Raw genomic sequence first — 14,790 nt, forward strand, 5'->3', positions numbered from 1 at the left:
GGTGTGTTTTCAGGTTCCCCCATATGAAAGCGAAGGGACGCAGTGGTGCGGGAGGAAAACTGGAACTTGAGGGACAAGAGAGCATCCCTCCGTCTGAAATACCTGGAGCTAAAGTGAAAGCCAAAGGAAAGGGACACAAGTTTGGGATCGTATTTCCCAAGACGAAACACGCAAAGTCGGGTTCTTCCTCGGGAAGCGTGGAGCTCAGGCCTCCAGAGATAAGCGTCCAGTCGCCGTCGGTGGAGGTCGGTTTGTCTGGAAAAAAAGACAAAGACGTGGAGAAGAGAGGCTCAAGATTCAGCCCCCCAGATGTGGAGTTTGCCCTCCCTTCAGGAAAAGCCGAGGCGTCTCTGCCCAACGTGAAAGGAAGTGCGGAGATCAAGACTCCTAAAGTAGACGTCAAAGGAGAAGCTGATGTCGGCAAGGAAGATGCAAAACTCAGAATACCAAAGTTGAAACTACCCAAAATCAGACTCTCGCGCCACTCGGATGAGATTGACGGTGAAATCAAGGTGAAAGCGGAGGGAGTGAAAGTACCTGACATCAAAACCCCAACAGCTGAAATTAGAGGTGATGGAGAATTTAGCGTTCCTAACGTGGAGGTCACCAAACCAAAAATTAAAGGAGACGTATCAGGAAAAGCTGCCTCAGTTCAAATACCCTCAGTAGATATTTCTTTGCCAAAGATAAAGGGAAAGTCTGACACAAGTTATTCAGTCCAAGGGGTTGAAGGAGCAGGGAAGTCAGAGATCAACATGCCTACTATCAACATCTCTGTACCCGATGCTGGTCTGGAGTTTGATTCAGGTAGGAGAATTCCCGATGAAATAGAGGGAACTGCGAAAGGGCCCAAAATCTCTCTGCCAAAGATGGAAGCTCCTGGTGTTGATATTAAAGGCCCAGGAGGCGGAGGAAAGTTTGACCCACCTTCTGTTGACGTCTCTTTTCCAACAATGAAATCGGACGGCGCGGATGTGGACATGGACTATTACGTTGGTGGAGACGGAAAGTTTAAGCTGCCTAATTTTGACATAACTCTTCCTAAAATGAATTCATCAGACGCAGAAGGAGACATGGAAGTCGGATTCAAGTTGCCCAAAGTAGATTTAACTCTTCCAAAAAGCAACGCAGGAGCAGCTGACGGTGAAAGAAAGGGAACATTTCAGCTGCCATCTGTTGATGTCTCGCTGCCTAAACTGAAGGCAGGCAAAGTGGAAGTCGGCACTGAAGGCCAAAAAGTGAAAGGTGGCAAATTTGAAATGCCTGGTATTTCATTGCCTAAAGGAGAAATAAAGGGAGACATTGAGGGGGGAAAATTCAAAATGCCTTCAATAGACGTGTCTCTGCCAAAACTAAAACCAGAAGGTCACGTAAAAACCCCTAAGCTCGAGGTTGAAGGTGAAATTCCTGTGCCTTCTGTAAATATCTCTGTGCCAAGAGGAAAGGCAGAGGGTGATGTTGAAATAGGAAGTCCAGACGCAAAAGGAGGAAAGTTCAAAATGCCTTCTGTCAACATCAAACTCCCAAAAATGGCAACAGCTGGGGCTGAGGTCGACATTAAAGGAGAGAAAACTGCGCTGGCATCAGCAGATGTTTCTCTACCTAAACCCAAGGCTGAGCTCGACATTGAAGGAAAAGTCGAGGGAGGCAAATTCAACATGCCTTCTGTAAGCATTTCTCTCCCTAAGATGAAACTTCCTGAAGGAGATGTGAAACTAGAAGCTCCCGAACTTCCAAAGATCGACCTCTCGCTTCCGACTTCAAGGGAACAAGGCAGTGTGGATGTGGAGGGAAAAGGTGGAGCCAAATTTAAGATGCCGACGTTTGACATCTCATTGCCTAAGGGGAAAACCGAAGACAGAGAACTAGATGTTAAAGAACCTACAGTCAAAGGAGGAGCAAAATTCAACATGCCATCTCTTGACATTTCTCTCCCTACAATAAAACCACCTGAGGGGGGAACTGACATCGACAGTGAAGGTCCTGAATTTAACATCAAATCACCTACAGCTAATGTCAATTTAAAAGGAACCGGGATCAAAGAAGGGAAAATGAATTTTCCTACAAAAGACATTTCTCTTCCAAAAGAAAAAGTAGAGGGGAAGATAACTGTTGAAGGGAAAGGGGGGAAGTTAAAGATGCCTTCGCTTGATGTGTCCCTTCCAAAAGTGAAGATGCATGAGGAGAACATTGAAATCAAAGGACAGTCTGCTGACATCTCACTTCCAAAGGGACAATTAGATGTGGACATAGGAACTAAAACTAAAGGAGGGCATTTTCATTTACCCTCAGTTGACGTTTCCCTACCTAAAATCAAATCAAAGCGAGGTGAAATCAACATCGAAGGGCCAGAAATTATAAGTGGAGAAGTAAAAGCACCAACTATCGACATCTCCCCACCACAAGGAACACTGGAAGCTGACATTGATTTTGGTGGTGAAAGTAAAATGGCTGGATTCAATGTGCCGTCTGTAGACATTGACTTACCCAGCGTTAAAATTCCAGAAGGAGACGTAAACTTTCAAGGTCCAAAAGTCAAAGCTGACAAATTTGAAATGCCCAGAATTGATCTCTCATTGCCTAGAGGGAAAAAACTTGGAAACATTGATATTGACATCCACTCTGGAGTAGATGGAAATTTTGATACTAAACTTCCTAAAGGAAAAGGCAAATTTGGCATAAATATTAAAGGACCAGAGGGAAAAGCAGGAAAACTCAAAATGCCCAAATTTAAAGTTTCAGCTCCAAAATTGGACGTACCAGAGGGTGACGTCAAAGTGCAAGGACCGGACATTAAAGGAAAGATTGAAATGCCAGCTGTTGACATTTCACCTCCTGAAGGAACAATAGAAGGAGATCTTGACGGTCATGGAGCAAAAGGAGCCAAATTTCACATGCCTTCGTTAAACATTAACCTTCCAAAGATAAAATCCAGAGAAGCTGGTATTGACGTTAAAGGGCTTAAAGGTGAAGGAAAAACATTTGACGTGCCATCAATGGATATTTCAGCACCTAAAATAAAATCTCCAGAGGTAGACATCAGCCTCCAGGGCCCAGATGTTGACATTTCACTTCCAAAACCAAAAGCTGACTTTGAGATTGATGTTAAAGACGCTGAAATAAAAGGAGGAAAGACAAAAATGCCAACATTTGATATTTCAATGCCAAAAGTAAACTTTCCTGAAGGTGAAGTCAAAGTAAAGGGTCCTGACTTCAAGGGCAAGAAGATTGAGATGCCAGACATTGATATTTCACTGCCTAAAGGAAAATCAGATGTAGAAACTGATGGGCATGGCTGGAAAGGCGGGAAGTTTCACATACCCTCTGTTGATTTTTCTCTACCAAAGATAAAAGCTAAAGGACCAGAGGTCAACATAGAAGGACCTGAACTTAAACAAGGAGACATCAACATGCCTGACATTGACCTTGCTCTTCCAAAAGGAAAAGCTGATATTGACCTCAATATCGAAAGTACTGAAGTAAAAGGAGGAAAATTCAAAATACCCAAATTTGATATTTCCCTTCCAAAGACAAACCTTCCAGAGGGCCATGTTGACATTTCTCTACCCAAAGTAAAAGGAGAAATTGACATTGATGGTCACATGGACAAAGAGGCCAAGTTTCAACTGCCCTCTCTTGATGTTTCTCTCCCTAAATTAAAAGCAAAAGGAACCGACATTGATCTTGAAGGTCCAAACCTAAAAGGCGACATCACACTACCAAAGGGCAAAGTGGAGGGTGATCTGAGCCTCAAAGGCCCTAATGTAAAAGAAGGATTTAACTTGCCAACTGTGGACATCTCATTTCCCAAAGGAAAAACTGGTGGAGACTTTGATGTTGAAAGTTCAGAGATAAAAGGTGGAAAGTTAAAAATGCCAAAATTTGATGTCTCATTGCCCAAAGTAAGTCTTCCAGAGGGTGATATCAGAATAAAAGACCCAAATATCAAGGGAGAGAAACTTGAGATGCCAGACCTTGATATATCAATCCCTAAAGGAAAAGCAAAAGGGGAAATTGAAGCCGGAGGACATGTCAGTAAAGGAAGCAAGTTCCAAATGCCCTCAATTGACATTTCTCTTCCTAAAGTAAAAGGTAAAGGACCAGAGCTGAGTGGTGAAATTCAAGGTGGAAAGGTAAATTTGCCTTCAGTGGATGTTTCTGCACCTAAACTGAAGTCTCCTGAATTAAATGTTGGTCTTCAGGGTCCGGATGTGAATGTTGACGTTACACCATCATCATTTAAAGTGGAGGGTGATGTTAACACTGAAGGCATGGACATGAAAGGAGGGAAGTTCAAGATGCCAAAATTTGACTTTTCTTTACCAAAGATTATGCTCCCAAAGATTGATTCCAACATTGAAGGTCCAGAGATTAAAGGAAAAACAAAAATTACAGCTGGTGATATTTCACTTCCAAAAGCTAAGGGACCAGAGGTCAACTTTGAGGGTCCTGAAATTGAAGGTGGGAAGATAAATTTACCATCTCTTGATATTTCACTTCCCAAAACACAGTCTCCTGATATAGATGCTAGTCTCAAGGCCCCTGATCTAAAGGGAGGAAAAATCAAAGTACCTGCTATTAATTTCTCCCTCCCTAAAGGAAAGGTCGATGATGACTTTGATGTTGAGGGTCCCGAGATGAAAGGTGGGAAGTTTAAATTACCTAAATTTGATATCTCCTTACCAAACGTTACTCTCCCAAAGACTGATGTCAGTGTTGAAGGGCCAGACATGAAAGGAGAAATGGAAGTACCATCTGCTGATATTTCACTGCCCAAACCAAAGACAGATGTAGAGGTTGATGTAGGCAGTGGTAAAAGCAAGTTTCACTTGCCCTCGGTTGATATCTCTTTCCCTACAATCAAAGGAAAGGAAGCCAATGTTGACATTCAAGGACCTAAAATCAAGGGTGACGTATCACTCCCTAAAATCAAGTCTCCAGACATGGATATTACCATCAAAGGCCCTGACATTGAAGGAGGAAAGGTTGACCTACCAAGTGTGGATGTTTCACTTCCCAAAGGTGAAATAGAAGGCAATGTCATGGCAGAAGGAATTGAAGTGAAAGGGGGAAAATTTAAGATGCCAAAATTTGATGTTTCTCTCCCAAAGATTACCGTCCCAAAGGTTGACATCAATGTAGAAGGACCAGATATGAAAGGGAAAATTGAGAAGCCAGCCACTGACATTTCACTACCAAAAGCAGATGTAGATGTAAATGTTGAAAGTGGTAAAGGGGGCAAATTTCATATGCCCACAGTGGATTTCTCTCTTCCAAGGCTCAAAGCAAAGGGAGCCGACATTGAGATTGAAAAATCTGACATCAAGGGTGATTTGTCTCTACCTAAAGTAAAGTGTCCAGAGGTAGATATCAGTCTTAGAGGCCCAGAGGTTGAAGTAGGAAAGGTAGTTCAACCAACCCCAGACATCTCATACCCCAAAGGGAAACTTGAAGGTGGCATAGAAGTTGAGGGCCCTGAGGTGAAGGGGGGTAAATTTAAAATGCCAAAAATTGACATGTCTTTACCAAAGGTTAATCTCCCTGAGGGTGATTTGAAGATAAAAGGCCCAGAGTTCAAAACAGGAAAAATTGAGTTGCCAGACATTGATTTGTCATTTCCCAAAGGAAAAGTAAAGGGAGACATTGCAACTGAAGGACATGCTGGGAAGGGAGGCAAATTCCACATGCCAAACATTGACATCTCTCTTCCTAAAGTGAAAACCAAAAGAACTGAGATAAATGTTGAATGTCCAGAATTTAAGGGTGGAAAACTCAACATACCTGAAGCTAACATTTCACTTCCAAAAGAAAATATTGATGCTGACCTCAGCGTTGGAGGTCCGGAATTAAAAGGGGGGAAAGTAAACCTGCCCAAAGTTGATATTTCACTTCCAAAATTTAGTCTACCAGAGGGTGCTGTCAAAGTCAAAGGACCTGATGTTAAGGGAAAACTTGAAATTCCAGCCGCTGATATCTCAACTTCTACAGGAAAAGTTGAGGGAGACATAGATATTCAGGGACAAAGTGACAAAAAAGGCAAGTTTCAACTGCCCTCAATAGATATCTCTCTTCCTAAAATAAAAACAAAAGGAGTTGATATGGATATTGAAGTACCCAAACCCAAAGGTGAAATATCACTTCAAGGTGGACAATTTGAGGGTGATTTAAATGTGGAAGGACCTAAAGTTAAAGGTAGTAAACTTAAAATGCCCACATTTGATGTCTCGTTGCCCAAAGTCAATCTTCCAGAAGGTGATCTGAAAATGAAAGGACCTGAAATGAAGGGAGGAAATATTGACATGCCAGATGTTGACATATCGCTCTCAGGGGGTAAAGCAGGAGGAGAAATTGAAACTGGAATGCTTTCCAACAAAGAAGGCAAGTTTCACATGCCTTCAATTGACATTACTCTTCCTAAAATAAGAGCTAAGGGGCCTAATGTAAATGTAGATGATCCTGAAATTGAAGGAGGAAAAATCAAAATGCCTGCTGTTGATGTCTCCCTCCCCAAAGGAAAGACTGATATTGACCTTGATGTTGAGCCCCCTGAAATGAAGGGTGGGAAGTTTAAATTACCAAAATTCGATATCTCCTTACCAAAGGTTACTCTCCCTAAGGCTGATGCCAGTTTTGGAGGGCCAGACATAAAAGGAGAAATTGAAGTACCAGCTGCTGACATTTCACTTCCAAAAGCAAAGACAGATGTAGAAATGAATGTCGACACAGGTACAAGCAGCAAGTTTCACATTCCCTCGGTTAATCTGTCCCTTCCTAAAATCAAAGGAAAGGGAGATGTTGATATTCAAGGGCCTAAAATCAAGGGTGATTTATCGTTTCCTAAAGTCAAATCTCCAGAAGTAGATGTCAACCTCAAAAGCCCAGAGGTTGAAGGAGGGAAAATTAACTTACCAGCTGTTGATATTTCACTCCCCAAAGGAAAAGTCCAAGGTGACTATGAGTTTGAGGGTGTTGAGGGTAAGAGGGGTAAGTTTAAAATGCCAAAAATTGATGTGTCTTTACCGAAGGTGAGCCTTCCTGAAGGGAATGTTAAAATTAAAGGCACAGACATCAAGGCAGGAAACATTGAGATGCCAGACATTGATTTATCTCTTCCAAAACCAAAGGTCGAAGGAGAAATTGACACTGATGGATATGCTAAGAAAGGAGGCAAGTTTCATATGCCTTCTTTGCATCTTCCTGACATGAAAGCAAAGGAACCACAAGCCAACATAAAAGGTCCTGAAATCGATGTTGATATCAAGGGTCCAAACGTAAAAGGAGGAACAGGTGGAAAGTTCCACATGCCAACTCTTGACATAAATATGCCCAAATTTGATCTGGACCTAAGTCTTCCATCTGGGTCAAAGGATAAAGGCCTTAAAGTCGACATCAGTGGACCCGATGCATCTGGAGATTTGGAGATGTGGGGTCTGAAAGGTGATCTCAAACCAGCCCAACTGAAGGTTAAGACTGAAGATGTAGAAGGTCCAGGTGCATCACTGAAACTTCCCTCAGTCAAGCCACCAACAGTTGACATCTCAGCCCCAAAAGTGGATCTAGACTTTAGCCTTAACAAACCTAAAGGTGATGATATTGAAGTTGAACTTTTGAAAGCAGAGGGAGGAAGACCTTCTTCAGGTGGCAGCTTTGATTTGCCTAATGTCTCCCTCAAAGTGCCTAGTTTCACTTTCCCCCGGTTTGGTGTAAAGTCAAAGAGTGGTGATTTGGAGGCATCTGGACTCAAGGGAGATATTTCCCTCCATCCGCCAAATATTGAAGGAGAGATGAGGGCACCATCAGTAGAATTTGATGGGGATGGAAAAGTCAAAATGAAGAAACCAAAAATAAAAATGCCTTCATTTGGAATATCTAAAAAAGATACAGATGTATCAGTGTCTTGTCCTGATGTTGATGTCAACCTGAAAAAAGGAAAAGCTGACCTTCCTCACCTGGATTTCAGGACTGAGAGCCCAGACAAGGCAAAACATAAAGTAAAGTTTCCAAAGTTCAAGATGTCTTCTCCAAAGGTTCAACTTCCAGAAGGAGAGGTTGATGCTAAAGGGGAAGCTGAAGTGGATAGAAAGAGTGGCTTTCATGCACCTGATGTCACTCTCAAGTTACCAAAGTTCTCAATCCCAGGATTTGGCTCCAAAGAAAAAGATTTAGGTAAACCAAGTGGTGAACTTAAAGCCCAGGGCAAAGTCAAGATGCCTTCCGTTGAGCTGTCACTCCCAGAGGCTAAAACACCAGAGATGGAGGTTCTTCTACCTAAAACAGAAGTTGATGTTTCAGAAGCAGATATTAAAGGTTACGAAGGAAACCTTAAAATTCCCAAAATGCCTAAGATTGATGTTTCTATTCCCAAAGTAGACCTTGATGTGTCTCTCCCAAAAGGCAAATCCCAAGAGATTGAAGGATCAGATATAGAACTTAAAGGAGGTGACGGAAAATTCAAAATGCCTCAAGTAACAATGCCAACATTAGATGTGAATCTTCCTAAAGGAAAACCTAAAGATATCAATATACCTAAAACTGAAATAGAGGGTGATGGAGGGAAGTTTAAAATGCCTTACATCAAAATGCCCACTGTTGATATAACTCTACCAAAGGCTGATATTTCACTGCCAAAAGCAAAATTGGAAGCCCCTGAAATTAAAATGGAGGGGACTGCAGAGCAAAAGTTTAAAATGCCCAGGGTTGACATCTCTCTTCCAAAGGGTAAATTCCAAGGGAATGAGGCACCTGAAACGGATGGAGAAAGAGGAAAAATCAAAATGCCTCACATAAAGATGCCAAATGTTGATATCTCTCTCCCGAAGGGAAAAATTGAAGGTCCAGATGTGGAAATCAAAGGAGAAAAATTCAAGATGCCACAAATCAGCATGCCCTCTGTTGATTTTTCACTTTCTAAAGGAAAAGGTGAAGGTCCAAATGTTCAGATAGAGGGCACTTCTGAAGACAAAGTCAAATTACCTCAATATAAAATGCCAAATGTTGAGGTTTCTCTCCCCAAGGGACAGATTGAAGGTCCAGATGTTGAGCTCAAAGGAGAAAAGGGAACTTATAAGATGCCCCAGATTGGTATGCCATCTGTTGAAATAGCCCTTCCCAAAGGAAAGGCTGAAGGTTTAGATATCGAAGGCGGTGGAGGAGCAAAATTCAATACGCCATATGTAAAATTGCCATCAGTTGACACATCCGTATCTAAAGGAAAAACTGACCCAGACGCTGGCATTACAGGAAATTTGGGAGGAAAATTCAAAGTGCCTCATGTAAAAATGCCAAATGTGGACTTCTCAGTCAGCAAAGGAAAAGATGGTCCAGATGTGGAGATTGAGGGTGAAGGTGGAAAGCTTAAGATGCCACACTTTAGTATGCCTTCAGTTGATATATTATTACCCAAAGGAAGAATTGAGAGTCCTGATATTGAGATAGGGGGTACAGAGGGCAAAATAAAAATGCCTCACCTGAAAATGCCAAATGTTGACATCTCTTTACCCAAAGGTAATGCTGGCAAATTTGAAGGAACAGAGTTAAAAGTAGAGGGAAGCCTACCAGAAGTACCCTCTGGAGACATTTCTTTGCCAAAAGATAAAACTGCAGGCCCCAACACTGGCATTAAGAGTGAAGGAGGAAAATTCAAGTTGCCAAAAGTTGATATATCTTTTCCCAAAGTAAAACCTTCTGTGGAAGCTCCAGAGTTGGACATAAAGAAAGAAGGACAAGTCAAGATGCCAAAAACGAGCTCTGACGGACCTAGTGGAAAAACTGAGGTAGAGGGTGGAACGATCAAACTACCCCATATAAAGATGCCTGAAGTTGATATTTCCCTTCCTAAAGGTAAAGGTAGTGAAGTCCCTACTATGGAGATGGAAGTTACAGGTCCAGATGCCAAATTTACGAAGGGAAAAATATCAATGCCAAAGGATAAAATACCCAAAGCTGAGCCTGGGTTACAAGTGGTAACTCCAGATCTGAAGGCCGATTTAAATATTGAGGGAGAGAGCAAAGGTATAAAACTGAAAATGCCAACAATAGATATTGAAGGTCCAAAAGAAGATGTAGAACTGGACATAGGATTTCAAAAAGGGGAAGTTAAGATGGACAAGAAAAAAATTGTATTACCAGACCTGGATCTAAACACATCAGGAGCCGACAGCAAAGTTAAGAAGGGAAAGAAGGGCAAAAAATTCAAGATTGGAGTGCCAAAAATGAAAGGTGTTGAAGATGTAACCGCAGAAGTAAAACATAGTGGGGATGTTGATGTCAAAAACAATGGCCATGCAACTGATAAATGTCAAGTTAACATCACAGCACCAGAGGTGACGTTACCAAGCGTTAGTCTCAAAACAGGCTCAGGTACCAATGGAGGCCCGTCATCTTCCAGTAAAGAAGTCAAAGCACCTAGAATACCTGATATAGAATTTGATATTGGTACATCACAAGATGAAGATGATGACAAAACAGAAACAGAGAAGAAAGTCAAGATCCCTAAATTTGGGGTCCCATTACCCTCCATCTCATCTCCTGAAGGAAGGAGACCAGAAATTCGGTATGAGGGTCCTAAAATGCCCAAAGTAAAGAAAGCTGTTTTTGTTTTGGTGAATCCAAATGAAACAGGGCAGGCATCTGCAAGCATTACCCCCCCAAACAAGAAGACAGCAGCTGAAGCTGAGACAGAAGATGTCAAAGTGAAGATGCCCAAAATCAAAAAGAAGTCAAGCTTTGGGAAGTCTAAAGATAAATCTGAAAGAGACGCAGAGGAAGAGGAAAAGTCAAAGGGAGCAAAGATTAAAATGCCCAAAGTTTCATTTTCGTCAGGCAAATCAGGGTCTGCTGATGTCACTTCGAAGGGAGACAGTTCAAGTCTCAATGGAGAAAATGCTGAAACTCATCACAAGGATGATAAAGGGACATTCGGGGGCAAAATCAAACTTCCAAAGGTGGAGTTCACTAGTCCGTACAGCAAGGTGGCATCGGGGGATAAAATGGGAAAGGACTCTTCATCAGAAGTAAAGGGTGACCTCCAAGGGGCTGAAACTCCAGACAAAATGGCCTTAAAGGAAGTGGTGTCATCTCATGCCCGAACGGAGATGTTGGACAGGGACAGTTCAGAGTCTCCACTGGGTTTTGGTCCAGAGTTCACATCAACGAAGGTTCAGATGTGGAGTGAGGTGGAGAGCAAAAGCAAAGAGAGAGAGGAAAAGGAATCTACCTCCTGGTTCAAGGTCCCCAAGTTCACACTGAAGCCCCATGCCACAGGTAGGAGCAGACCCACCAGCAATGATCATTTGTAGTATCTAGAGGATGTTCCTGAACCATTAACATCTCTCTTCCTGATTTATTTTCTCTTACTGAAGACAAAGTTTCCTTTCAGTCCTGATTTCTTCACTTATCCTACGCACTCTTCCTTGCTTCCTCTTGCATCTGTCCCCGTCTCCTGACCCCAGGCTTCCTCCAGATAACCCCAGAGGGTTCCCCTCATGCCCAGCGCAGGGGCGAGCTGGGAGGGGAGGTGGACGTCTCCGGGTCCTTCTGTCTCCACACCTCTGGACTCGACTTCGCCAGCCAGCAAATGTCCGAAGAGCACCAAGTCTCTTCCACAGAGGAGGGAACCGTCACAACGGTCACCAAGACGACGAGAATCACCAGACACCTGGTTACCACTGAGACTCGGACCGGCGAGTCTTCAGTAACTACTCACCAAGTGTCAGACTTTTAACTACTGAGAATGCTGTACTGATATCTTAAATAACTTTTGGTTTTCTTTGTTTTTGTGTTTTTTTTTTAGACTGATGAGGTTGCAGTGTTATTTTAATGTGGGGAAAAATGAAAGTTTATCTTTTATATTTTATCAGGTTGGGCATGATTGTGATGAAATACAAGGTCTTTTTATCAACCAGCGTTACTATCAGTATTACAACTAAAGAGTAATATATACCAGTTTTGTTTTTTTCATTTGACTATTTTTGTTGTTCATTTAGTTTTGTTAGGTTTGTCCTAATTATTTATCCAGTTTTGTTCAGTTTTGATAAACTCAACTAAATACCAACACGTCATCAATTATTTATTTTTGTTTATTCAAAGTGTGAATAACTTTACGCTCACCAGCAGAGTCGATGTAGTTCCCACAAGTCTGAACCGGAAGTGAGCCGCGCCACTGAACCACCATCTTGGTAGGCAAGTCCAGCACAAAGCATAGATGAACCAATGGCTTCGAGACCAACAAAAAGAAAGCAGAGTACTCGAGAAATTGTTCTTATATTTTTATAAGTTAGAAAGGAAATAGGTGAGAGCTAGTTCTAAGCTTGTGCCTTGTTTATTGTTGTCATAGCAACTGTCATGACAGATATGTTACCTACCAAGATGGCTGTCAGCTACAAAGTTCCCGGAAGTGCGACGTCACATGAGAACTATACATTGTACCAGATTTTTTTTTTCATTTATGCTGATCGATCAGAAAACATACTGGATAAATTTATGTAAATATCTCTATATTATAGCGTTTTTTGTTGTTGTTTTTTTAGCGTTGTCCCTTCAAAGCAAAATGTAATTATTTTCATATTCACCAGAGTTGGGTTTGTTTTTTCTTTTGTTTTCTTTTTAATCTGAAGATTTCTTTTGTTGGTGTTGCAGGAAAAGTGTGAGGTTATAAAGATGATCGGCTGTTATTTTCTACGTAAGATTTATACTGAAGGCATTTAGTTGGTGCTACGTCCCAGAGTTTACCGCTGTGTGTACGCAGGATGCTCTGGATGGACTCTTCTGCTCTGTGACCTCTGACCTTATAGTGGCAGATTTCTCTCAAACATTTAGGTCAACATGCTGCTAGCCTCTTTATATTTATATTTTCACTTTGCATCGCCTGGAAATTATTCAACAGTCTCATGATGGAGATTTTATTGTTGTTGCGAAAACGTAAAAATGAGACGATGGGAATTTAAGGGATTTAATTCAAAGAGTTCAACACAAAAATGAACTGTAGATCTTATTTTTGGCTGCTACAATGAAACTAATTAAGGAGTGGCAAGCTTTAATTTGCTCAGAAGCCAAAGTGTAGCTTAATATGTTTTGTGTGGTTAGTGCTACATAATAATATAAGAAGTGCCTTTAACTGTTACCTTTATAAAACTGTCTGCCAGTAAGTCAATATATTCACCATTTTCATTTCTAAAATGAGGAAATACTGCTTAAGATCAAAGAAAGGGATATTCAAAATATCAGCTGCAAAATATTTAAAGCATCAGAGCAAATTTGTGCTTTTCATTTGATTGTTGTTTAGTTTTCCTTTGGTAACTGAAAGGAAGCAGCGTTTAGCAGGTGAAAAAATGTTTTTTAAAAAGCAAAGTAAAGTCAAGATAACATTGCGTGGGCTCTACTGTATGTGAACAGATGTTTTTACCTTTCTGGATGAATGAGGTGATCACATTTTCTCTTGGATTTTAAGATTTTCAGAACTAAGTGTTGTGCCAGAGCTGCATTGGAAAGACAATAAAATATTATTCACTCTTTTGTTGTTGTTTTTTTATTGCCATCTTCTTGGTGAACAATGAATGTCAGGGTAGCAAAGCCAACGTTTAGGGGACGAAACATTTAAGTTTCCATTAAAACAGATTTTATTCCATCTGAAAATTCAGAAATGCCACGATTTTTACGTTTAGTCAAAAACCGATTTAGACATCTGAATGCAATTAGTGAAGCTAATTTTATGTTAGAACGGCTTGCCGTAAAGGCGGCACGTACTGGCGTCCCGACTACGTCACATCGATGCAGTAATTCATGCAAAAGCAGCCACAACCAAGTACTGAAAAAACATAGAAATGACAGTCTCAGTTTCATATATTTGTATATTATTGATATTATGCTATATTCTAATTTTCTGAGACAATTTCTTTTTTGGGGGGATAATTACTATCCATTAGTAATCCCCCTATCTATAAACCATATTAATCAAAATTAAACGTGATATTTGTGATATTTTATGCGTTTTATTTTCTGAAATGACTGACTTACGCCTGACCTTTTTAGCTGTACCTGAATGAATGAAGAGTCAGATAAAAATCTGTGCAGCCCATCATGGAAAACTACACATGGATGCATGACGTCTTCCGGCGGTGTGTGTGTGTGTTTTGCAGCTCGTCTTCAGCGATGACGCAGTGAAAACGTATCTCTGCAATGTGTGTGTCTGAGGAGGATAAAAACTGATCTATGAGGAGCAAACAGTGCCACAGTCAGGAGGAAATGAAAAGGTTCGTCTCTGCAGTGTCCCCAGCTGCACTTCCACATGGAAAACTCAAGATTGTTCTTTGTTTTAACTCTTTGTGATAAAATATTTTGGGAAAGTTAGAATATAACCTATTTTAATTATGATTTTTAAGGTCATTTTATATACACGTGTATTGTACTTTCTGACATGTTTAGTTCAAAATTATTCGTAATGTCAAATTTATAGTAAAATTATTTTCTTTCAGCAATGAAGTTTGTTTTTTCTTGAACAATCTGAGATTAATCTCAAGATTTGAGGGTTTTTTCAAGAAAATGTCTAAGATTAATCAAAATTCCAGTTATTTTTTTCCAATTATAACTTCAAATTCTTACATTTACAAGTGTTTTTTTTTTTATTTTCCGAGATTAATTTCAAAAGTTCAGAGTTTTTCTTTATCTAATTTTTTATATTTAAAATTCAGACATTTCTGAGTTATTTTTTAAACTTAAGTTTGGAAAGTTTGAAGATTTTTGACTTATGAAACTCAGAAATAAAAAAAAATTAAAAATTTACATTGCGACTTT

General features: G+C 40.7%; 1 protein-coding gene across 3 annotated transcripts in view; it reads left to right on the forward strand.

Moving 5' to 3' along the window:
• Positions 1-13,512, forward strand: part of prx (periaxin) — a 34,561-nt gene extending 21,049 nt beyond the window's left edge. For 2 of the 3 annotated variants that reach the window (XM_008426581.2, XM_008426582.1), the window contains exons 8-9: positions 14-11,262; positions 11,451-13,512. In XM_008426581.2, coding sequence (XP_008424803.1) covers positions 14-11,262; positions 11,451-11,722 — 11,521 coding nt within the window. In that variant the 3' untranslated portion in view covers positions 11,723-13,512. Of the gene's footprint in view, positions 1-13; positions 11,263-11,360 lie in introns of all 3 variants that reach the window. The other variant, XM_017308279.1, reaches the window with a different exon arrangement.
• The last annotated feature ends 1,278 nt before the right edge of the window (positions 13,513-14,790 follow it).

The sequence above is a fragment of the Poecilia reticulata genome, linkage group LG13 (assembly GCF_000633615.1).
Source record: "Poecilia reticulata strain Guanapo linkage group LG13, Guppy_female_1.0+MT, whole genome shotgun sequence".
Lineage (NCBI taxonomy): Eukaryota > Metazoa > Chordata > Actinopteri > Cyprinodontiformes > Poeciliidae > Poecilia > Poecilia reticulata.